The sequence below is a fragment of the Mauremys reevesii genome, linkage group 21, assembly GCF_016161935.1.
Source record: "Mauremys reevesii isolate NIE-2019 linkage group 21, ASM1616193v1, whole genome shotgun sequence".
Classification (NCBI taxonomy): domain Eukaryota; kingdom Metazoa; phylum Chordata; order Testudines; family Geoemydidae; genus Mauremys; species Mauremys reevesii.
In genome coordinates, this window is record NC_052643.1 from 24582584 (window position 1) to 24608738 (window position 26155).

A 26155-nucleotide genomic window follows, 5' to 3' on the forward strand; every position below is an offset into this window, starting at 1 on the left:
CCCCGTTCCTTGGCTTGGTGTCAGATCCAGCCATGTCTCCCCTGGAGCTCGCAGAGCACATCTTTTTCCCAGGCCTGCCAGTCCTGACTGAGCTGTTTGGCTGCCTTTTAAACCCCACCTCCTGGGACCAGACTTGCTCCTTAACCCCTCCTGTCCAGTGAGGGGTTTATACATGGTTCTGTGGTTCTTGGAACCCACCCCCCAGTCTCTCAAGAAAAAATTGGTGTTTTTGTGATTTTTTTTCCCCCTGTCCAGTGAAAGATTTCTACACTGTACGGCTGCAAGGAGAGGTACAACTGCATAATCCTGCAGTTGGTATTTGTCATGGTGTCCAGCCACCATAGCAGCACATGGTCAGTCACTAGCTGACAGGCATTCCCCAACTAGTAATTCTTAAAGCCTCCACAGCCCATTTCACTGCTAGGGCCTCCTTCTAAATAATCGAGTAGGTGGTTTCTCATGGGAACAACTTCCTCCTGAGATACACTATGGGGGTATTCTTCCCCATCAGTGTCGTCAGATAGCACTGTGCCCAGACCCACTTTGGAGGCCTCTGTTTGGAGTGTAAACTTCTCGGTGAAGTCAGAGTGGATGAGCAGATTCTCGGCTCAGTTGCTACTTTAGCTCCTGCAAGGCCCTCATGAGCCACTGACCACAGGACCTTCCTTGGGATAGTGTTCTTTACCGGGTCCGTCATGGGCATCACAACAGTAGCAAAGCTGGATATGAAGGGCAAGGAGTACCCCATGAGGCCGAGGAGCAATCTACCTGCCATTTTGTCTGTGGGGGGAGTGTAACAGGGCATAGCAGGGCCCCCCTTGGTCCTGCCTCTGCTCTGTTCCAAAAATCACTCAGAGACCTTCTGGCTCAGCAATCACCGGTGCAGTTTATTTATACAGTGCAAACTCACCACCTCTCACCACATATCACTGGGGGTTCCAGCCTTAAGGGCTTCTCTTCTTCCACCCAGGAGGGAGAGCTACCCCTCTCCTTCCACTCTCTGAACAGAACAAGGAGCAATGGTCTCAAGTTGCAGTGGGGAAGGTCTAGGTTGGATATTAGGAAAAACTATTTCACTAGGAGGGTGGTGAAGCGCTGGAATGGGTTACCTAGGGAGGTGGTGGAATCTCCTTCCTTAGAGGTTTTTAAGGCCCAGCTTGACAAAGCCCTGGCTGGGATGATTTAGTTGGGGTTGGTCCTGCTTTGAGCAGGGGATTGGACTAGATGACCTCCTGAGGTCTCTTCCAGCCCTAATCTTCTATGATTCTCTGGCTTCTCCCCCCACCCTTCCTTCCTCAGAGCCTGTATATAGCCACAGGCTATTCAGGCTGGCTGCTGTTCCGCCTCTGCCAATCAGGCTCAGGTTTCTCTAGTTAGCTCCAATTCACCTCCCTTGATTGGAGTTGGAATGACAGAGGGCTGGCTCAGTAGTTCCTGGTCAGCCCTCGTCACACACCTACCCCCCTTACCAAACCACCAGGTTTGTCCTTGCTCATCCTCTCTTCTCTCTACCAGATGGGGCAGTGCAGGGGAGTTCTCCTTCTGCCTTCCGGTGACCCTTGGGGTCTTCCTTGTGGGGTTCCTGTATCCCCCACCCACAGAAGTTGCATTGTGTAGGGGGTAGATGCCCACATATGTCTACTGCTACCCACAGGCCCTTACACCATTCGCACCCCCGTGGGTGTCCCCCTCTTTTTCCCCTTTCTCTTTTGGCAGCAATTCAGGGCTGATCTCTATCTTCCCCTGGACACCCAGGGCCTCCAGTTCCGCAGGCCTTGCACACGGGGTCTGTGTCCCTTCTCCTGGGAGTCGCCTTGGACTCCGTCGGGCCTTTCTCCTCTGGTAACGACCCTGTGCCGGATGCCTACCTTACCTCACCTTTCTTGTTTCCTTCTCCCCTTGGGCTCTGCTGTCTAGGGGTGTGTACCTCATTCTCTGGAGGGGTCCCCCTCCTTACCAAGGCTTTGTGGCTTGGGTGGTTACACCCCCTTCTTCAGGGAACCTCCCCTTTTCCCCACCGTGGGATTACTCCCACCGCCTCCTGTCCCTCCTGGAAAGGGCTCCCAGTCTGTGCCCACCACTATTGGGTAAGGCAGCCCCTCGACTACCCTGACCCGTTTCCACTGAAACTTGCCTCGGACCTCAAGGGGCACCTGGGCCATAGGGCACTGTCTTTTATCCCCGTGGACACACTCAAGGTCCATCCTGGCTCTGGGAATGAGCCAGTGTGGCTTTATTAGCCCCCCTGGATAAGCAAGCAGGCTGAGCCTGTATCTACTAAGCCCCTCCGGGGTTTCCTCCCCACCACCACTCGTATAGTGGACAGTTTCCTCCAACATTCCTCCCCCTGATGCTAATAAGACCAGGAGTTCACCCAAGAAGTCTTGGATAATACAATACCACACTAACTATTATTATTATTATTATTTATTATTATTATTTATTATATTTTATTATGTATTAACAGGAAAATAGCTCCTTAGGCTCAGATAGGAATTCTGCAGAATAGCATGATGGTTTGTGTACTACCAGAATTCCTAGATCAATTTTATGCTGGAACTCACATGCCAGATGGACACATTCAAATGAATCTATCCTTGGTGTGGCCTGTCCTACCCTTTGAGGTAACCTGCAAAGAGCACAGTTATATCCCTCTCCCTTAGATCATGTTGAAGCAAATATCTAGCTGTTCAAGCAGATCTTGGTAACACATTCTACAAAATATGCTCTGGCTCAGTCGCAAGATATGGGCATGATGCAGGAATGACTGTGGCCTGTGAGATCTCTTCTGGTCTGAAAATTCTATGACTTAGTGCAAGGCTTGGAACCAAATCCATGCCTAACTCACAGATGATGGCTTTTCAGCTGTTCATTAAGCAATATGAGCTGAAGGTTTGGGTCACTTCTTCCAGTTGCTCCATTAGGCCCCTGAAAAAGGCCTCCGAGGACACCAGTGGGACAGATAATAAAAGTTGGCCATCTGGTCTTTGCCAGATAAATGATTTCCATTTTGTCTCAACATACCAGGATCAACCATCCCATTGCTAAAGAATCTGAGTTGTGCTCCCTAGAACCAGATAACTGCTACTGCCACGCACCCCATCAGTCTGCCAGGTCCCCTGGTCCCCAGTGTGCCTTGTTGCTCCACCTCTTATCCACTATTTTGATTTAATCTTCAACCTGCTGCAGTGAGAATTACTGTCATGAGTCACAGAATAGGATGCAAAAGACGTAGTAAGAACGTAACCCCCACTCAGTTTTTCCCTTGCAGTAGATGAGACAACCCCCTGAAATCTCTCCTCTTCAAATACTTTGGCTGGGATTTTGTACATGTTTTAAATGATAAACAAGTTGCAGTTTAGATCATATATTTATCTCACCTTGGAGCTTTATCAGTGAATGTGAATACAGGAGACACAGTCATATTTGTGTACAATTCAGTTAGGAATTGCATATTGTCCTATGCAACATGTGAATGTTGATATGAGAACCAGCTTTTGATTTTCCAGAATATTGTGAATTTGAATTCTGAACATTAATGGTTGAATTATTTTAGCCTTCTATCATTTAATCTAGCAGTTTATTTTCAAGTAAATTTAGCAAGATTTTAATTGTTGGTTTCCTAGGAATTTGATAAAACATTTTTACTTGTATGTTGAAGATTTTGGACTGTTTGTTTCAATTGGTGTGGTATTATCTTAGAATATTTTTGATTAAAACAGTGTTCTTAATTTTGCATAATATGCTTTTCAAACCCTTGTTATGGGTAATTATTTGGGCTGGTCTCCTTTTCCTGATTTGTTGTGAATTATAAAGTGGCTTCAGATGGCCAGACAAAGATACAATGAAAATACAAGGGACTGTTTTTGCCTTTAAAGGTTGAAAAGCTCAAAGAAGAGATTTGTGAGTATCAAAAGAATGAGAAACCAGGACCTGTATTGCCTGGAATAGATGAAACAGAAGAAAACGCATGTTGCTCACTGCAGGTATTTTCAACAGCTGATTTTCAGGTTGCTGTTTGAGAAATTGTTTAAAATTTATTCTTCTCTTAAGTCATAAAACACGAATAAGAATATAGCACAACTGTGCTCTCATTCTAATTAGGCAAATTTTGTGTATTTCCGTTCTAGAATTTGAATGTCTCTCAGTGATATGGAGACATATGACTTCAGGACATATGGGGCTTAGGATTTTGCATTTAAAGTTAAGAACAAATCTCAGCTAGTGTAAACTGATGTAGCCTGATTGGCTCCATTACACTCCTAGTGGGACTGAGGGTAGAAGATTCTGCTTCCTCTCTATTTACACTGTAACTTATATACATTAGGATGCTCTTGGGTTCAGCCATTTCCAAGATTTCTCCTTTATGTTTTTCTTAAATCTCTGCTGACTTTAAATATATTCTTTAGATGCAGGATAAAAAGGATCCAGCGAGGTTTGAAGAAGAGTGTGCTATTGACAAAGCTGACTCAGGTCAGGAAAGAAGAGATCAGAATAACGAGACTGTTCATAAAAGGTGAATGATGCAGAAAGCCCAGGGGAATGGCTCAGTCATTGCAGTTATAACCAAATTCAAATTGAAAACACAAGTGAATCTGATTCATGTTGCTTCAAAATCTCCATCTTGACAATGAGAATTGTCCTTTCAGTTGTCACCTCCTATGGTCCTTCCTCAGCTGCTTCCATATAGCCCAGTCCAAGAATCCACTAGTTCTCCCAGGGGCAGATTTCCCTTCTTGCAATGTTAATGTCACTGATGTGGGAGCATTTACTGAGTGCTTTAAAAGACCTTTAATGTTAGCTTTGTTCATTTGTTCATAAATCATAAACACTGGAGGTAATAAAGCTCTCAGCTGGCCCCTAGCCCCCAGGGTTTCAGAAGATTTCCCTCCAACATGTTCTCCATGGCTTTCTCCAGCCTCATGTTACATTTCTTAAGCAATGGGGCTTGCAGTACATCCTTTGGAAAATGACTCGATAGTCTGATACATTTTGCTGTCAGGAGGGTTTTCCCTGATATCCAGTCTACATTTTCCTTCTGCATCCCAAAGTCCTGCTGCTTTGTTGTTGTTTATTTTTTGCTACCATATTGTGTTGCAAACTCCTAGCAAGGCCTTTTCTTTTTAAGTTAAACCCCCAGACTGGGGTCTTCTAGAGGGTCAAAGCTTCATTTCTCCTGACCCTGCCACTGCAGCTGCTAAGAAAGGAGGGAGGCCTGCTGCCTGTCCCACCTCATCTGCTCCTCTTTGGATGCATCAGGGAAAGGAGGGTCCTGGCTTGTCTCCATCACTCTTTGGGCAGCTGAATGGCCTGCCGCTGCCACTGCTGCTCCCACCTGACCCTAACCCCCTGGTCCTCGCCACCCCCACCAGTGCAGAGGGCTCTGTGTGAGTAGCCAAGCAGGGGATGGGGCTGAGATGCAGCAGGGGATGGCTAAGGTGGGTCATGTTGGGGATGAGACTGCAATGGGGTCATCAGAGTCCCAGGTTACCTGAGTCCAGACCTGAAATCACCCAGGACAGACATGGCTCATCTCTGGAGTTTATAAAATACTTCTGGAGAGCCTGTGTGCTTTCCTGTGTCCTCTCCCCAAACCCCCATCCAGTGGCTGGCCTCTGCTAGGTGGATGAAGGATTGTAATGGCTTTGGTTGTGTGATTATATGTTAATTTAGCAATTATAGCACCAGTGATCCTTTGTCATTGGTGTCTAGGTGCCGAAAGGTAATAGATGACATTGAGGGCAGGAATTTTCAGCTCCTGCACAAGCTACAGAAGCTGCAGCGGGAACATGAGGATTTGGTTGAACGTAATGAAGAGTTAGAATCGATTCTGGGAGAGACTCAGAACCAAACCAGAGAAGAGAGAGAACATCTTGAGGGTGAGATCGAAGGACTTCACAGGAAAGTAAGTTAGAATTAAAGAGCGCCAGATATTTCTTTTTAACTTTTATCTCCTTTTGGGGCTATACAATGACAAATAAAATAAAACAATATTTTATACAACACTGCATGTTGCTGTGCTGTTTGGTTCAGTAGATATACAACTAGCAACATCCACCAAACCCAGAAATCTGGGAGAAGAGATGGAAAAATCAAACAGTTAATTAATGACACTCGTGTTTTGGAAGTAAGGATTCCTATGCACACAGCAGTGTCATCTTCCTCACAGACAGAGGCCATTTAAAATGGCTTCCAGTAGTACTGAAAAACGACAGAATCACTGACAAAGAAATTAGCTTCTGAATCATTGGGAATCGGGCAGGGATTCCTTTGGTAACTGTTTCCTTCTGGGGCTGTGTTACTGCTCAGATGGCCTGAGCCAAGGGCGCATCAGGTTTGGGGATTGTCTTTTTGGAAAGCCAATGAGGAGAGTCAAGTAGTCACAGTAATAGTGGGGTGTGTAACTGGACATCTGGCATGTGCTCAGCAGTAGCAGCAGTGCTGACCTGCCTCAGGGAGGAGCTGCAGCTGTGTTGTGCCGGTGGACAGAGGAATAGCATGTGTGATGGCAGGGTTGGGAGGAGTGGAGAAGCAGGCATGGGTGTGAGAACAGGAGGTGGACTAAAAGCGATGCTGCAGAATTAGTGCAGGAGAGACAGTATGTGAGGAGAGCAAAGGCTGCAGTGGAATGGGAGTGCTGCAACTCTGACCTCTGAGATGGCCCCACTGTAGAGGTGCTTCAGAAGTAAGGGGTGATGATCAGAAGTAAGGGGTGATGAATATCGAAGGGCGGTGCCTATGTTTTAGAGCAACTGGACACTCGCTGAGTAGATCCAGCCCTGGTTCCTCCAGTTCTAATGGAGTTAGAGATATCCAGATAGTAGAATAAATAAATAGGAGATATACCAATCTCCTAGAACTGGAAGGGACTTTGAAAGGTCATTGAATCCAGCCCCCTGCCTTCACTACCAGGACCAAGTACTGATTTTTGCCCCAGATCCCTAAGTGGCCCCCTCAAGGATTGAACTCACAACCCTGGGTTTAGCAGGCTAATGCTCAAACCACTGAGCTATCCCTTCCCTTGAAGCCACACTGTGTTAGCTAGCAGATACTCATGACCAGAAGTTATACGTCTGCTGTGAACAGATATTTTGGGGGGGCTAAATATAATGCCAAAGGAAAGTGATAGTGAAGGCTGAGGTTGCTGTCCCACTAGGAAGCTGACTTTAGACATTTATTACTTCCTCAGCCGTTTTTCTTTGGCTCTGAAATTTGTCATACTTCGTCTCAGCCCAAAGACAGTTTTTTCAGTAAATTTGCAAGAAAACTTGCTCAGCTGTTTTTGAATTTTGTGACCTTTTTTTTTTAAAAAGGTACCCCAATTGCCGCAGCAAATCCTCACTAGCAAGTACTAGCAAGCCCATGCTCCTAGTACAAGGCATGTGGAGGAGCTCCAGAGCTCGAAGTCCTGAGCCATTAGCTCCAAGAGAGGTAGCCTGCTGCACCTACAGTCTAGGTATAGCACACCTGGTTCCTCCAAATGTCGTCATCTTGTTCTCCCTGTATAGATCCACCCTACTGCAGCGTGCAAGTCTGGAACCTTCTGGATAGCAGTTAGGGTCAGTTACTGCTGTTTATTGCAGGGTTTTGCCTCCATTTCCATGTGCATTCGGACTCATCACTATGATGTTGATATTCTCCAATGACTAGAGCCAGTAAGAGGATTGGCTTTAAATGCTGTCTTTTATATGGACCCAGGATGTCTATCAGATCAGCATGTTCCATCCCTTACTTGTCTGTCAGGGGCATTCCCTGAGGTTGTGTTTGGTTTGTACAGCCTTCATTCTTTAGGCCTGCAAAGCCAGAGGAAGCCGTCTCCAGGTCTTCCTTTTAGAATAAGCTCTTGAGGCTCCATTGGTCGAATCTGACACCGAGGGTCTGGCTAACTTATCCTCTAAAGACTTTCCAGCTACCTTGGCCACAGTCAGTGAATGGTCCCCAGTTCAGATCTAAGGAGAGTTCCTCAAGTCTAAGATCTGCCTTGCAGCCTAGAGAAGTCAGAAGAAACCTCAGCCTCATGGGATCAAGAAGCAGCAGTAATAGTTCACTCGTGTCAATAAGGCTTAAATGAGGCCTGGCTCTGGGGCCCGCTTGGCACTGTTAGGTCCTTGCAGTCGAGCATTGCAGGTGCAGGTAGTGTTTCTCCAGGTCTGACTAGGCTTTCTCTTCCTCCTTTTTCCTCTTCCACTGTTTGAACAGGGAGCCTATGGCCCTCCTGAGGCATCTGAAAAACTACTCTTGGTTCCTGTATCTTGAATCCAAGGACATTTAGATTCACTCTCACTGCCATGCGATATAACTCAGAATGTCCTTGGATCCTAAGACCCCAACACTTCTGTTTCTAGGAATGTTTGATTTTATTTTGATTCTGCATGCACCTATCTTGAACTCTTGGGGCCATATTCTCAGTTACACCAAGGCCCCATCACATGGCTCTGGCCTTAACGTAGATGCCATTGTAACCATAGCAATGAAGTGAATCCATCAGTGTCTCCTCCCATTCTTCTCACCATCCCAAGAAAAGCCTTGGAGAACAAGTGAGTTTTATAGCATGTCCTGTAGGTCACCAGACTGTAGTTTGGCTCAACCCATGTAGGGACATGAGTTTCAGAGATCAGGACCCCTCACCAAGAACACCTGGCACAAGCCCTTCCCAGGTTCTCCTGGAGGCTGACAGCATGAGCTCATAACTGCCATGGTGTCGCATCAGGAGGGAGGCAGTTGCTCAAGCCGAGAAGACTTGAATCATTGAGGGATTTCTAAGCCAAAAACAACATGAAGCTGCACTCAGAAATGTGTGCTCTGGGTGAAACGCCATTTAGTACACAAATTGCCCCACTGTGCTCTAGATGCAATTTCTACATGGTCTGAAGGTGTAGTCCCAGGTAGAATACATTATAGTCATCTTGCCTAGAGGAATGGGTGGACCAAGGTGAGGTCCCACATCTGAAAGAAACAGACACAGCCTCCTTGCCAAGAGCAGATGGTAAGAAATATTCTTGGGAACTGCTGCAAATAGTTTTCCACAAGACCCACATCTTGCAAAACTTAGATACAAATATTGGGAGCACCCAGTCCCTTGGAGATACTGGAATCATTTCTGTTCTTTCATCTGAGTCTTTCTCCCAACCTCTAGGCATTATCTCAATTTGAAATGGACTGTGTGTCAGCCAGCCAAGCCCTCATCCAGGCCCCAGTCTCCATCTAGACACTGGGTAAATCAACCCACCACAGCAGCCAGAGGCAAGGAGATCGAAATATGCAGCTGGTTATCATCATCATGAGCCATGTTTTCTCGCTCACCCCCCAATTGCCCCGTACACATGTTGAACAAGAAGAGCATCAGACCAGAACCGCATGACACCATTCAGGAGAAGAGCAACTGCCCAATACCATCCTCTGGGAACTCTTGGTGCTTCACAAAATGTAAGATAACCACATCTGGTACAAAAATGCTAATAAGACACATGAATTAGATAACCTTATGAAACTCCAACTCAACCTATAACATCCAGTTTAAACTCATGTCACGTCACAAATCTGAGGCATCTTACCGCCTGCTAATTTTCCAGTAATGCAGATTGTTGCAGAAAGGTAATACTCCAAGAAGAGGAGTTTCTTGCTGTTAACTGTAGTTCTTGTTGGTATAGATCCTTGTCACCTCTGTTCTTCTCAGTCTTTTCCCATGGGTTCTGATTAAGGAACTGGGGATGATGCTCCAACTGCTGATTTACTAATCTCAGTACAATGGCAACTCCCGCAACCAAGTAGGAGACTATGTCAGGGAGGGAAGAGAAGCATGGTCCAGGACCGCTGGCACTAGAAGAGAAAGTGGAATATTAGGGGTGTCCCGTTAGGCATTTGATATAGAATCCTGGGCCCAGACTTAAAGGGCATGTGCTCCTTAGCGACCAAACTGTCGTGGAACATTCTAGGTACTCGCAAGACCAGACATGTGACTCCATAAGTGGGCATCTGCAGGGAAAAATCAATGAAGAAGAACATGAAGGGTAGGTGACTGACGTCATAGAGCTGATAAGTGGGAGACCTCGAATCAGAAACAAGGTACTTGGGCTTGTAAGACTCTGTCTGACCCACCACAGTGCTGGGCTGGCAAGTCGTTGAGCCTTTGATCTTTCCTATCTGTAAAATGGCCTAAAAATAATACTTTGCCCTTTTGTAGCACTTACTCATTGGTAGCTTTCAAAGCAGCCCCATTTTACAGGTGGTGGAACCTGTGCATGGATTTGGAACCCTGTTTTCAGTAAGGCACAGTGGATAAAGACATGGCTCCATCGCATCAGAGACCTGGCCTGTGATTCCAGCCCTGCTGCAAACCTCCTCAATCTGTTGACTGCTCAGAACCTGATTTGTCAAGCATGGATAACTGTCAAATCCAAACCTACCTCCTCTGTAACAAAGCTGGGTGCTGTTCTCAGTGAGCGCTACTGAGGTGCTGAATTTCAATTAACACCCAGGCCTTCCAGCTATAGGGCTGTTCAAAAACCAAGCTATGTCCTCGGCTCTTCATCTAGAAGCCAAGAAGACCTTTCAGTGGCCAGCCCCGGGACCAGCATGAGAGGTTTCTCAAGAATACAGTGCCAATACCATTGTGTCTCAGGTGGAGTCATCCAGAGATCTCATTGCATCACACTGCAGCTCAAAATACCCTGTGTTCTGCTCCAGGGTACACAGAAATCAAGAGTTATTGGTGGATGCTTCTCTCTTCTATGGGGGCACGCAGCTGTTTCACACCTTGCCCTGTTCCTATCAATCTTCTGAGCTTTAGAATAAGACAAAGCACAGGATCATCATGATAACTCCATCCCAGGTCCATCAGGAGCGGTTTTGCTAGGACTTGTGGGCTGCGTCTAGATTTATTTTTCCAATAGTCCAAATCCCCATCCTCAGATCCAGAATCCCTTCACCTGCCAGCTTGGATCTTGGGTCCTTAATTCCTGATGATTTGCAGTTCTGCGCTGATTTTGTTTAGGTTGATTTGTAAGCCTTCCGCCTGAATGACTTTTCCTGTTTCCTTTTGTAGCTAGGAAACAGAACTGGGTGGTATCTCCAGCTTCTGACCTCGTCATCCTTTACTTTAGTGGGAGCACCTCTGAAAATCAGGCCATTTATGTGGGTGCCTAACTATAGATTTAGGTGCCTACCTGTAGCACTTACGTTTGGACCTTGATATTTGGTAAGCTCCCTTTGGGGAGTAGCCTAGTATGTATTCAGTCACTGAAGGGAGAGTTCGCTGTCACTTTTGTTTGGAGGGTAAAGTCGTACAAAAGGACAGTATCTAAGTAGTTGGGTTTCCATCTAAAGCAGTTGGTAGCTTTGCCAGTTCCCTTCCCCTCCCCCCAACCCTTGTCCTATACCAGCAGAAGGAAGGTAGCGTAGTCTGTGTCATAGGCTGTAGAGTCATAGACCTCCTTGAACCGCCCGTTACCGTGCACCCAGCTCTTGCGATTTTCATCGTAAGTCTCATAATATCTGATGTTTTTTCTTAAAGCCCAAGATCCGGGAGTCCTGTGATTCTGTGGATCTCAGCTTTCATTTAAAAAAAAAGAAGACATTTTTAGTTCTGGTTGCAGAGGAAAGCTTGAAGGTGTGACCCCAAAAAGCTCAAAACCCAGAAGGCAAAGAAAAGGAACCTAAACTTTTTTTTTTAATCTCATGATTTTAAGGCAATCTCATAACTTGTGATGGGCTGGCAGCACTGCCTTTATCAGAGAACATGGCTCCCTCAGCAGCTTCAGACACCCCTCCCTGCCTGGGACTTTCAACATGCCACACAGACATCTAGTGGCTGAATAGTACAACTGCAAGTCAATCTCCCTGTTTCGATTTATTACATCGTAATCACTTAACAGTCCATGGGATTTGCAGATGCTCAGCAGCTCTTAGGTGAATACAGTAACTCCTCACTTAGGGTATGTCTGCACTACGGGATTATTCCAATTTTACAGAAACCGGTTTTTTAAAACAGATTGTATAAAGTCGAGTGCACGCGGCCACACTAAGCACAGTAATTCGGCGGTGTGCGTCCATGTACCGAGGCTAGCGTCGATTTCCGGAGCATTGCACTGTGGGTAGCTATCCCATAGCTCCCGCAGTCTCCCCCACCCATTGGAATTCTGGGTTGAGATCCCAGTGCGTGATGGGGCAAAAAAAATTTTCGCTCGTGGTTCTGGGTACAGCCTCACCCCTCCCTCCGTGAAAGCAGCGGCAGACAACCGTTTTGCGCCTTTTTTTTCCTGGGTGAACTGTGCAGATGCCATACCACGGCAAGCATGGACCCTGCTGAGCTCAAGACAGCAATTATGGACGTTTTAAAGACCTCGCGCATTCTCGTGAAGTCTATGCTGAACCGGGACCTGCAAAGCCAGGCGAGGAGGCGGCGGCTACGGCAACACGGCGACGAGAGTGATGAGGACATGGACACAGAATTCTCTCAAACTGTGGGCCCCAGCGCATTGGAGATCATGGTGTTAATGGGGCAGGTTCATGCTGTGGAACGCCGATTTTGGGCCTGGGAAACAAGCACAGACTGGTGGGACCGCATAGTGTTGCAGGTGTGGGACGATTCCCAGTGGCTGCGAAACTTTCACACGTGTAAGGGCACTTTCATGGAACTTTGTGACATGCTTTCCCCTGCCCTGAAATGCCAGAATACCAAGATGAGAGCAGCCCTCACAGTTGAGAAGCGAGTGTCAATAGCCCTGTGGAAGCTTGCAACGCCAGACAGCTACCGGTCAGTCGGGAATCAATTTGGAGTGGGCAAATCAACTGTGGGGACTGCTGTGATGCAAGTAGCCAAAGCAATCATTAAGCTGCTGCTACGAAAGGTTGTGACTCTGGGAAACGTGCAGGCCATAGTGGATGGCTTTGCTGCAATGGGATTCCCTAACTGTGGTGGGGCGATAGATGGAACCCATATCCCTATCTTGGCACCAGAGCACCAGGGTACCCAGTACATAAACCGCAAGGGGTACTTTTCAATGGTGCTGCAAGCACTGGTGGATCACAAGGGACGTTTCACTAACATCCACGTGGGATGGCCGGGAAGGGTTCATAACGCTCGCGTCTTCAGAAGCACTACTCTGTTTAAACGGCTGCAGCAAGGGAATTACTTCCCAGACCAGAAAATAACAGTTGGGGATGTTTAAATGCCTGTAGTTATCCTGGGGGACCCAGCCTACCCCTTGATGCCATGGCTCATGAAGCCATACACAGGCAGCCTGGACAGTAGTCAGGAGCTGTTCAACTACAGGCTGAGCAAGTGCAGAATGGTGGTAGAATGTGCATTTGGCCGTTTAAAGGTGCGCTGGCGCACATTACTGACTCGCTCAGACCTCAGCCAAACCAATGTCCCCATTGTTATTGCTGCTTGCTGTGTGCTCCACAATCTCTGTGAGAGTAAGGGGGAGACCTTTATGGCGGGGTGGGAGGCTGAGGCAAATCACCTGGCCGCTGATTACGCACAGCCAGACACCAGGGCGATTAGAAGAGCACACCAGGAAGCAGTGCACATTAGAGAAGCTTTGAAAACCAGTTTTATCACTGGCCAGGGTACAGTGTGACTGTTGTGTTTGTTTCTCCTTGATGAAACCCACCACCCCTTGATTTACTCATTCCCTGTAAGCCACACCCCCCCTCGAACACAGCTTGCTTTCTAAGGAAATAAAGTCACTCTCGTTTAAAAATCATGTATTCTTTATTAATTAATTATAAAAAGAGGGAGAGAACTGACAAGGTAGCCCGGGTGGGGTTTGGGAGGAGGATAGGAGGGAAGGAAAAGGCCACTAAAAAAATTTCATAATAATGAGAGCCTTTTGGTTGGGCTGGCCACTGGGGTGGAGTGGGCGGGTGCACGGAGCCTCCCCACACGCGTTCTCACTCGTCTGGTGGGTGAGGAGGCTAAGGAACATGGTGAGGGGGGAGGGTGGTTATACAGGGGCTGCAGCGGCACTCTGTGATCCTGCTGCCGTTCCTGAAGCTCCACCATATGCCGGAGCATGTCAGTTTGATGACGCAGCAGCCCCAGCGTTGCATCCCGCCACTGCTGATCTTCCTGCCGCCAGCTGTCATCTCAAGCATCTCTCCTCTCATCTCGAGTGTCTCTCCTGTCCTCACATTGGTCCCTCCTGTCCTCACGTTGGTCCCTCCTGTCCTCACGGTCACTGGCATCTTTCCTGTACTTTGCTACCACGTCCTTCCACTCATTCAGATGAGCTCTTTCATTGCGGGTCACTTCCATGATTTCCGAAAACATTTCTTCTCGCGTCTTTTTTTTCCACCGCCTTATCTGAGATAGCCTTCAGGACGGAGTAGGGAGGCTTGAAAAATTTGCACCTGCGTGAGGGAGGGGAAAAAAGGGAGAGAAGTATTTTAAAAGATACATTTTAGAGAACAATGGTCATACTCTTTCACGGTGAACAACACTATTCACCTTACATAGCACATGTGTCTTCACTACAAGGTCGCATTTTGCATCTTAATATTGAGTGCCTGCGGCTTTGGTGTTACCGTTGAGTGCTACTTCTTTCCTGTTAACGTGCAGCAGCAGAAAGCACCCCGTGGCTCGCATCATGGAAGATCACCATTAAACACTCCCTTTTCCCCCCCCCTCCCACCGCGTGGCTGGTAGCAGGAAAGATCCCTGCTAGCCAAATGCGGAAAAGCTCAGCGCCAATTGCGCCCCTCCCCTTCCCCCCGCTTGGCTATCTGCAGGGAAAGATTTCTTTTAAGCCACAGGAAAACAGCCCATCTCTGTCCCCTTACTTACATTCCTGAATTTCAACCAGGTTACCATGAACGATATCACTCTCCTGAGGATAACACAGCGAGATAAAGAACGGATGTTGCTTGAATGCCAGCAAACACGGGGACCATACGCAGCTAGGCTTTGTCATGCAATGATACCAGATTACTTGCTACATGCATGGCGTGGTCAAGTGTCCTACCATGGAGGACGGAATAAGGCTGCCCTGCCCAGAAACCTTCTGCAAAGGCTTTTAGAGTACCTCCAGGAGAGCTTCATGGAGATGTCCCTGGAGGATTTCCGCTCCATCCCCAGACATGTTAACAGACTTTTCCAGTAACTGTACTGGCCGCGAATGCATCCCAAGTCCTCAGGGCAAATTAATCATTAAAAACACTTGCTTTTAAACCATGTTTTATATTTACTAAGGTACACTCACCAGAGGTCCCTTCCATGGCTTCATTGTCTGGGATAGTCTGGGCTGGGGAGGGCTGGGAGGGTAATTCCGTCAGGCTGAGAAAAAGCTCCTGGCTGTTGGGAAGAACGGAGTGCTGTGTGCTCTCTGCAACCTCGTCCTCCTCTTCCTCCTCCTCATCTTCCCCGTCCGCAGAATCCTCAGGCATGGCTAAGATTACCCCCACCTCGGAATCCACGGACAGGGGTGGGGTAGTGGTGGCGGACCCCCCTAGAATTGCATGCAGCTCAGCCTAGAAGCGGCATGTTTTTGGCCCTGCCCCGGACCTTCCGTTTGCTTCTTTGGTTTTCTGGTAGCCTTGTCTGAGCTCCTTAACTTTCACACGGCACTGTACTGAGTCCCTGGTGTGGCCTCCTCTGCATCATGGCCTTTGAAATTTTTTCAAATGTTTTTTCATTTCGTCTTTTGGAACGGAGTTCTGTTAGCACGGAATCCTCTCCCCATACAGCGATCAAATCCAGTACCTCCCGTGCAGTCCATGCTGGAGCTCTTTTTCGATTCTCCGGAGACTGCATTGTTACCTGTGCTGATGAGCTCTGCATGGTCACCTGTGCTGGTGAGCTCTCCACGCTGGCCAAACAGAAAATGAAATTCAAAAGTTCGCGGGGCTTTTCCTGTCTACCTGGCCAGTGCATCCGAGTTCAGATGGCTTTCCAGAGCGGTCACAATGGTGCATTGTGGGATAGCTCCCGGAGGCCAATACTGTTGAATTGCGGCCACACTAACCCTAATCCGACATGGCAATACCGATTTGAGCGCTACTCCCCTTGTCAGGGAGGAGTAGAGAAATCGGTTTTAAGAGCCCTTTATATCGATATAAAGGGCTTCGTTGTGTGGACGCGTGCAGGGTTAAATCGGTTTAACGCTGCTAAATTCGGTATAAACGCGTAGTGTAGACCAGGCCTTAAAGTCGTCCTGGTTAACGTTGTTTCGTTGTTACGTTGCTGATCAATTAGGGAACATGCTCGTTTAAAGTTGTGCAATGCTCCCTTCTAACGTTGTTTGGCAGCCACCTGCTTTGTCCACTGCTTGCAGGAAGAGCAGCCCGTTGGAGCTAGCTGGTGGGGGCTGGGAACCGGGTGGACTGGCAGCCCCCCATCATAAGAACATAAGAACGGCCATACCGGGTCAGACCAAAGGTCCATCTAGCCCAGTATCTGTCTACCGACAGTGGCCAATGCCAGGTGCCCCAGAGGGAGTGAACCTAACAGTCAATGATCAAGTGATCTCTCTCCAGCCAGCCATCTCCATCCTCTGATGAACAGAGGCTAGGGACACCATTCTTACCCATCCTGGCTAATAGCCATTTATGGACTTAGCCACCATGAATTTATCCAGTTCCCTTTTAAACATTGTTATAGTCCTAGCCTTCACAACCTCCTCAGGTAAGGAGTTCCACAAGTTGACTGTGCGCTGCATGAAGAAGAACTTCCTTTTATTTGTTTTAAACCTGCTGCCTATTAATTTCATTTGGTGACCCTGTCTGGAATTATGGGAATAAGTAAGTAACTTTTCCTTATCCACTTTCTCAACATCACTCATGATTTTATATACCTCTATCATATCCCCCCTTAGTCTCCTCTTTTCCAAGCTGAAGAGTCCTAGCCTCTTTAATCTTTCCTCATATGGGACCCTCTCCAAACCCCTAATCATTTTAGTTGCCCTTTTCTGAACCTTTTCTAGTGCCAGAATATCTTTTTTGAGGTGAGGAGACCACATCTGTACACAGTATTCGAGATGTGGGCGTACCATGGATTTATATAAGGGCAATAATATATTCTCAGTCTTATTCTCTATCCCCTTTTTAATGATTCCTAACATCCTGTTTGCTTTTTTGACCGCCTCTGCACACTGCATGGACATCTTCAGAGAACTATCCACGATGACTCCAAGATCTTTTTCCTGACTCGTTGTAGCTAAATTAGCCCCCATCATATTGTATGTATAGTTGGGGTTATTAAATTAAATTATTAATTTTTTCCAATGTGTATTACTTTACATTTATCCACATTAAATTTCATTTGCCATTTTGTTGCCCAATCACTTAGTTTTGTGAGATCTTTTTGAAGTTCTTCACAATCTGCTTTGGTCTTAACTTAACTTAACATCAGCTCTCCTTATCATCTCCCCACTCCCAGCAGGTTAGCAATTGCAGCTGTCCCTCCCCTCACTACCATGTGCTGCTCCTGCTCTCTGCCTTGGAGCTGCTCCCTGAGACTCCTGCTTGCTGGGGGTGGGGGAGGAAGAAGGGAGCTAATGTCAGGGTGTCCCCCTCCCCCCTGCTTCTGCACCCCGCTTACCCCATCTCCATAGAGCGAGGGGGACACACGACAGAGGGAGCTTCCAGGCAGAAGCAGCTGCGGTCTGGTCTCAAGGCTTGCTGATCTAATTAACAAGGCAGTGTACTTCTGACCCCCACTCTTCATAGTTAAAGGGGAAATGCGCATCTCTCTCTCTCACACACACACACAGGGTGTGTGTCTCTGTCTCTGTCTGCCCTCCCTCCTTTCCTGCTGCCTTGTACGGTAGAGTGTGCGAGTTAACCCTTGAGGGCTCAACCAATTGCTAGTTCATCATTTAGCAGTAAGGGAAATATCCCACCCTCTGAGTCCTCCACCTCAACCAAGCTTCACAATCATCATCGCTGTGTACCAGTATAAATTGTTTGTTTAAAACTTATACTGTGTGTGTGTGTGTGTGTGTGTGTGTGTGTGTGTGTGTGTGTGTAAAATATATATATATATATATATATATATATAGTCTTTTGTCCGGTGAAAAAAAATTTCCTTGGAAACTAACCCCCTCCATTTACATTAATTCTTATGGGGAAATTGGATTTGCTTAACATCGTTTCGCTTAAAGTCGCATTTTTCAGGAACATAACTACATCGTTAAGTGAAGAGTTACCATACTGAATGGTTTCAGAGTAGCAGCTGTGTTAGTCTGTATCTGTAAAAAGAACAGGAGTACTTCTGGCACCTTAGAGACTAACACATTTATTTGAGCATAAGCTTTCATGGGCTGTATGCTCAAATAAATGTCAAGTATCAGAGGGGTAGCCGTGTTAGTCTGGTTCTGTAAAAGCAGCAAAGAATCCTGTGGCACCTTATAGACTAACAGACGTTTTTGCAGCATGAGCTTTCGTGGGTGAATACCCACTTCTTCGGATGCATCCACGAAAGCTCATGCTGCAAAAACGTCTGTTAGTCTATAAGGTGCCACAGGATTCTTTGCTGCTTCAAATAAATGTGTTAGTCTCTAAGGTGCCAGAAGTACTCCTGTTCTTTTTACTGTACTGAATGTTGATGACAACTGCGTATGTGCGAAGAATGCAAGAAGAAAACAGAATGTTGTAAGACCCTTGAGTCCTCAGTTGTGTGAATTTGTCTTTCTCTTAAAGCAGTGGTGCCGATATATACCTAAGCACAGCTTTACGTGGGCCAAGCAGGTTCTACGTATTTTAATAAGATTTCCAGGCACCTGTATTGATTTATATTTTAAGTTCAGCTTGTCTCATATGTGTTTAGATAGAAAGAACCTATGTACGGTATTGTTTATTTAAAAACAAAGAAATCAGTGTATAAAACATGAATTATAGAAAACAGGTTAAAAACAGTAAAGCTACTCCTGATACTTCCTTGTGTAAACTAAAGTGATGTAAGCATGATGACAAAACACTAGCGAATCGTCCGTTAGTCTACTGAGTTGAAGCAGGCCACGGGCCTTATGAAATGCTGTGGTGGGCCGTGTATAGCCCGAGGGCCATAGGCAGGGCACCCCTGTTTTAAAGTATATTTGTACATGGAAAGTGCATATGTAAATGGCACATTAATCCTTAGTGTCATTCCATAGAATGTGTCCTTATATCTTTTTGCATATAACCATTTACTTTGCATTTTCACTTTTGCTGCATGCTGGTTCTGGGAGGTCAGCTCAGCTGTATGGAGATGTTAAAGTCATTAGAAATGTTTATACAAACAGCAGAATTTGACAGCCGGAGTGAATACAATGATTCCCTGCTTCAGCTAATGCGGGGTTTGAACCTGCGTCCTTCAGCACTCAAAGCATGAGTTTGACTTCCACAAGTCACAAGGAGAGGGGGATTTTAATTCCCTAAGACCCTTGACAATCCCAGCCTATAGGGCTCATTTTTATCCCCATGAGATTGCCCTACGCTAGCAGGATCCCTGGAGGATGTTTAAGGCCCTAATCCAGTACTTATCATTCAGCATGTGAGTAGCCCTGATGAGATCAATGGAACTACTAGCATACTTAAAGGTACGCTCATGCTTAAATGCTTTGCTGGCTCAGGTCCAGAGTGCCTGATGCCTTGCAGGACTGATCTCTAAGCCAGCATTATGGCTCCCTGGTGCTAGAGGCTGGAAGGAGCTATGAATCTGACCCAGTATCCGCCTGGATGAGCTGTGCTCCTGAGCTCTTCTGGGGGAGGAGGGGGCAAAGGCACATGTCAGTTGAGTAGGGGAAGGAGAAGCTTTCCTCATTTATAGGTTAGGGAGGTCTCTCTGTACCACAATGATGGGGTCTGTTGGGCTCCTTGGCTGTTCCTCTTTGGGGACCGGCAGGATGAAGGCATCTATGAGCAGTCGATGTGGGGACGTAATGTTAAAAAGGTGTCTGGATCTCTTTCCCACGTTCTTCCAGAGACCCTTGTTGTGCAGCTGGGTTCTCCCTTTTACAGTTTGGTCCTGAGCAGCCAATCCACCCTTTTGACCAACATCCATAGACTGTGCTGGAGCTTGCATGGCATAGGCAGCTCTCAGCGTTTTCTCCCAGCCTCTCTGTTTCTAGAGTTGCTGTTTCTATAATAAGTGTTTTCATGATTCAAATGGCAAGTGTATGTTTTTAAACTTGGGATTTATTTGCATCAAGATCACAAGTTTAGAGACAGAGTTACTCAAAGCACAGATGAATAAAACTGAAGCCAGCATGAAAGATCAAGAAACAACTAAAAAAGTGCAAGATTTCCAAGAGGTAAGAGAACTTCGCTGAGGAACCAACTGTTCTGGTTAAAAATTCTACTAGGTGGGTACTTGCTATTCCCATGCAACTGTTCTGGAACGATCAGCCCTTCTTCAGTTCATGCCAAGGGAATCAGCATCTTTGGCATCTCTTCCTCCTGCAGTTTGTCCAGCATGCTGCAGCAATAGTAATCTGGCATCCCTTCCACTCTGACCCTGTCCCCCACCCCCATGAATCCCTTCTCAGGCTCCCTGATGCTTAAACTCCCTGTCCTTCCTTCTGAGGCAGTACACAACTCTGCCCCCATCCAGTATGTCACCCTTACCTTCTACCTCCTTCCCGTCTCCTGATCAATGCCCTGCCAGCTCCAGCTGCCTCCTTCCCATCTCCTGATCAATGCCCTGCCAGGCCCAGCAGGGCAACAATTTTTGCCCAAAATTTTTTTCCACCAAAAAATGCAGATTTGGGTCGACCAAAACATTTCACAAACACCAAATTATTATATAAAAAAAAACTCTGAAAAACTGAAACATTTCAGTTTTTCAATTCTAAACTACTTCAATTTGATTGAAAACGAGATAAAAGAAACACCAAAATCAAAATGATTTATTTGACCTGAAACAAAATTTTTCCAACTTCTTTGGTTTGCCAAAACATTCAAATAATTTTCATTGCAGGTCAGCCCGAAGCTATTTTTTTTTCTCAGTTTAGCCAGGAACTGAAAAAATCAATTACTTGCACAGCTCCACTGTTGACACTTCTCCTTTCCCATAATCTCTTTGTCTCCTGTGTCTCCTCTGGCCCTTACTTCAAGCTGCCCCAGGGACTGGAAGGGTGTAATTATTGCAGCAGTATATTAATTAATGGCATGGGGAAAGGGGTAATCTGTCCCCTCTGACCGCTCTCATTAAGTTCCTTCCATCATTACTGAGTTAAAACCCCACCCCTTGCACTCTAGTATTTTTAGCATGGTCTATATCAGGGGTAGGCAACCTATGACATTCACACTGCCCAGGTCCTGGCCACCAGTCCGGGGCGGAGGGGGCTCTGCATTTTAATTTAATTTTAAATAAAGCTTCTTAAACATTTTGAAACCCTATTAACTTTCCATACACCAATAGTTTAGTTATATATCATAGACTTTTAGAAAGAGACCTTCTAAAAAGGTTAAAATGTATTACTGGCACGTGAAACCTTAAATTAGAGTGACTAAATGAAGACTCAGCACAACACTTCTGAAAGGTTGCCGATCTCTGGTTTAAATCAAAATTGGATGTTTTTCTAAAAGATAAGCTCACTTCAAACAAGAGATCAGACTACTTAAGCATAATTGTTTCTTCTGGCCTTATAGTCTATCAATTAAAATTGTAATTTAAAGTCCTGAGCTAGACCTACAAACTCCTTAACAGACTGTATTCTGGCTGCTTCAGCAACCCTCTCTGTGACTTTTCAAGATGGCTGTACCACACAGGAGTAGTTCAGTAGGAGGATTGTCCATTGAAACTGGGGTCCCCAAACTTTTCACGTCATGCTCCCCCTTAACCTTATCTGTGCTCCAGGAGTGGAGCTGCAGCCAGGGGCTGGGGCTGGGTGGTGCTCCTTCCCCTACTCCCCCATGGGGGCTGACCCGGGCCCTGCCATGCCCCCCTGAACATTCTGCCATGCCCCATAGGGGTGCACCCCACAGTTTGGGAACCACTGGTTTAGACTACCAGGCTTGGTAGGCAGAGCATTCCTAGTGGCAAGACTACAGCTATGGTACTCTGCCAAAATAACACTCACACACCTCTGTATGGAGGAGTATGGAGCAGGGTGGATTGATTTAACTCACTGATTTTAATCATGATTTAAGGCAGCAATCAGGAAACCTTAAATTAGAGTGAATAAATGAAGACTCGAAACACCACTTCTGAAAAGTTGCCGACCCCTGGTTTATATATTGTCTGTGATTCTGATATGTTGATGATCTCTGAAAACTAGTACTGGACAAGGTAATTTAGGGTTCTTGGCTGGGATTTTCAATTCTGCCTAGGGGATTTGGATGCTTGGGTTGCCATGGGAATTGGGAATCCAAATCTTGGCAGCAGCTTGGAGAATCCCAGCCCTCATCTTTCTAGTGTATGAAAGACTGTGGATGTGACTCATAACAGATGCTGCTGTTGAACAATTGCAGATGCTGAAAAGCCACCAGGAGAAGGTTGAAGTACTTGAAAGTAAATTATCAGAGGAGAGAGATTGGAGAAAGCAACTTGCATCTGACCTTGAAAAGACACAGAAAGCTTTGAAGGCTGAAAAAAAGGTATTGAATGGCCAGACATGTATTGTGGTGTGAAGCTGTTCTCTTGGAGAATGCTTACTAATTCTACTGTATTCTTGAACTAGATGGCCACCTCCGTCTTTCTAAAAGACCCCACAATGTTCCACATATAATTTTGCTTGGCCTTTAGTTAAATACCCGTCTCTATCAAACAGACATTTCTGAAGGTCTCATTGGGTTGCTTTGAATACAATTGTTTACCATGGCTTTTCCCAGGCCACTCCTCTGACTTTTTCCTCCATAATTTATCCCTGTTCTACAGCACCTTATTTTTCCTTTCAGTCAATGGTATAAAACAACAGCAAAAAAACTTTGCTGCCAAATCAAATTCGGCTGGACAAATAAAAACAAACTGGAGTCAGGTAGAGCATCCTAAAAGCCTGGACCCCAGTAATTGCAGAGGACTAGCTTGAGGACCCCTTACTCACACTGATGAGCACTTATTGACACAGTATTGCCAGAATGTCTCCTAGTTATACATCCAGGGACTGTGGCTCTTTTTGTCACACTATGCTGGTGTCCATGTGAACTACATTCTTTGTTTCTAGATGTATGACCTTACATTTGGCTGTATTAAAACATAAGAAGGGACAAACTGGGTCAGACCAATGGTCCATTGAGCCCAATATCCTGCCTTCTATCAGTGGTCAGCTGTTTCAGAGGGAATGAACAGAACAAGGCAATCACTGAGTGATCCATCCCCTGTCATCCAGTCCCAACTTCTGGCAGTCAGAGGTTTAGGGACACCCAGGCATGGAGTTGCATCACTGAGCATCCTGGCTAATAGCTATTGATAGACCTATCCTCCATGAATTTATCTAATTCTTTTTTGAACCTTGTTATAGTTTTGGCCTTCACAACATCCCCTGGCAACAAGTTCCATGGATTGACAGTGCATTGTGTGAAGAAATACTTACCTTATGTTTGTTTTAAAGCTCATACCTATTAATTTCATTGAGTAACCACTGGTTCTTGTGTTATGTGAAAGGATAAATAACACCCCCCTATTCACTTTCTCCACTCCATTCATTATTTTATAGACCTCCATCATGTTCCCCCTTAGTCGTCTCTTTTCTAAGCTGAACAGTCTCAGTCTTTTTAATCTCTCCTCATATGAAAGCTGTTCCAGACCCTAATCATTTTTGTTGCTATTCTCAGTACTTTTTCCAATTCTAATATATTGTTTCTGAGATGGGGTGACAAGAACTGCACACAGTATTCCAGGTGTGGGTGTACCATGGATTTATATAGCAGCATTATGATATTTTCTGTCTTCTTATCTATCCCATTCCTAATGGCTCCTAACATTCTTTTAGCGTTGTTAGCTGCCACTGCACATTGGGCTTGTGTGACGTTCCCCTCTGGTGTTATCCGGACCGGTCATCTGCTAGGTCACCCCAATCCTTGACTCTGGGAGCCAGCCTGACCCTGCTCTGCTGTGGGAACCCCCACTCATGAGCTGTTCATGCACAGCCTCTGGCATGTAAGCTGCTCCCAACTACTTGCAAGCAAATGATACTAGCCAATATCTCCGGTCCCAGACACAGGCCTAGGAACCTCTGTCTTGCAGTGTCCAGTTATGCCCGGTGGACACAGCAAGCTTATATGAGTTTGTCAATTTAACAAAGAAATTGATATGTGCCAGGCTTGTTATCCCAAGAGGAGCCTCTGACATGCTTCAAACCAAACACACTGCTTCAGGTAGAATAAACAGATTTAGTAACTATAAAGATAGATTCTAAGTGATTATATGTCAAAGCATAACATGTCAGATTTGGTCAAATGAAATAAAAGCAAAACGCAATCTAAGCTGATTTTAACACTTTCAATGCCGTTACAAACTTAGATGCTTCTCACCACAGGCTGGCTGGCTGCCCTTCAGCCAGGCTCTCCCCTTTGATCAGCGCTTCAGTCGCTTGGTGGTCATGGTGTCTGTAGATGGAGGTGGAAGAAAGAGGAAGAGCCTGGCAAATGTCTCTCCCTTTTATCATGTTCTTTCTTCCTTCTTCGCTTTGCCCCCCCTCCCTTTCAGAGTCAGGTGAGCATTACCTCATCACAGTCCCAAACTGACCAAGGGAAAGGGGGTGACTCCCTCGAGAGTCTAACAGATTCTTTTGTTGCTGCCTAGGCCAGCATCTTTTGTTCCTGTGAGGCTGGGTTGGGTTTGTCCCATACCTGTCCTGATGAGGTGTGAACTACCTCTCTGCTCTTGGAGAGTTTTTGTCTGGGCTTGCTTTAAGCCACAAGGACACATTTTCAGCCTCATAACTATATACATGAAATTATAACCTACAACATTACTATAACATCACTATAACAACCATGCTCAGTGCATCATGACCCTTCTGAAGACACCCGACATGACAAACTTTGCATTGGATACCACACAATCATATTATAAGGATGAACATGGGGCTGTTGGGGTCCCCCGAGGTACAGAGCATCACAGCGTGTGCAGGAATTTAAATTTCACTGCTTTTGGGGGGGCACCGGTGAGGGGCGCAGAACTCCTCTAGTGGGGAGAAGAGCAAATTCCTCCAGCGCAGGGACCCCAGTAAGGAGTGCAGAACTCCTCCTGTTCCTGAGCTGCAGCAGGGAGAGCACTCAATGGAGAAGTTTGCTCTCCCCACCGCAGCCCAGGAGCAGGAGGAGTTCTGCACCCCTTGCCAGGGACCCCAGGCCAGAGGAGTTTTGCATCCCCCACAGATTACTGGGGGGGCGCTTGCCCCTGCTTTCCCCCCATTGCACACAACCCTGTTAAGTGGTAACAGCTAATTTAGACCCCATCATTTTGTACGTATAGTTGGGATTATGTTTTCCAAATACATGACTTTGCATTTATCAACATTGAATTTCTTCTGCCATTTTGTTGCCCAGTCACCCAGTTTTGTGAGATCCCTTTGTAACTCTTTGCAGTCAGCTCAGACTTAATTATCTTGAGTAATTTTGTATCATCTGCAAACTTTGGTACTTCGCTATTTACCTCCTTCTGCAGATCATTTATGAATACGTTGAACAGCGCTGTCAAGTATCCAAAAGGAGTTGGTTTTACCTCTGTATATGGCATTGGGGAGCCCATTACTAGAGTACTAAATCCAGTTCTGTGTCCACACTCTAAGTAGTATGTTGACAGATTGGAAGAAGGTTTAGTGAAGAGTTATAAGAATGATAAGAGACAGTTCAGTCTATTTATCTTATTGAAGAGGAAGTTAAGAGGTGTCTTGGGCTACGTCTGTACGTACAGCACTGCAGCTGTATAGATACAGCTGTGCCGCTGCAGCACATATGGTGAAGATGCTCTGTGCCAATGGGAGAGAGCTCTCCCGTTGGCATAAACAACCCAGCTCCACAAGCGGCAGAAACTATATCAGTGGGAGAAGCTCTCCTGCCGACATAGCACTGTGCGCACGAGAACTTATGTTGGTTTAACTTCCCTTTCTCAGCGGGGTGGTTTATTCACACCCCTGAGTGACATAAGTTATGTAGATACCTACATGGGGAGAAGAGATAGTAGGGGACTCTTTAATTTAGCAGATAAAGACAGAGCAAGATCTAGTGGTTGGACATTGAAGTCAGAAAGATTCAAACTGGAGGTAAGACAACTTTTTAACAAGGAGGG

The 26155-nt window shown here is 46.1% G+C and overlaps 1 protein-coding gene across 10 annotated transcripts in view; it reads left to right on the forward strand.

Annotated features, from left to right (window-relative positions):
* The window catches only part of CCDC30 (coiled-coil domain containing 30), a 140407-nt gene that overhangs the window by 64999 nt on the left and 49253 nt on the right, over positions 1 to 26155 (forward strand). For 9 of the 10 annotated variants that reach the window (XM_039508921.1, XM_039508923.1, XM_039508922.1 and 6 more), the window contains 5 exons: positions 3879 to 3986; positions 4410 to 4516; positions 5713 to 5905; positions 20130 to 20231; positions 22393 to 22518. In XM_039508921.1, coding sequence (XP_039364855.1) covers positions 3879 to 3986; positions 4410 to 4516; positions 5713 to 5905; positions 20130 to 20231; positions 22393 to 22518 — 636 coding nt within the window. The remainder of the gene's footprint in view (positions 1 to 3878; positions 3987 to 4409; positions 4517 to 5712; positions 5906 to 20129; positions 20232 to 22392; positions 22519 to 26155) is intronic. The other variant, XM_039508924.1, reaches the window with a different exon arrangement.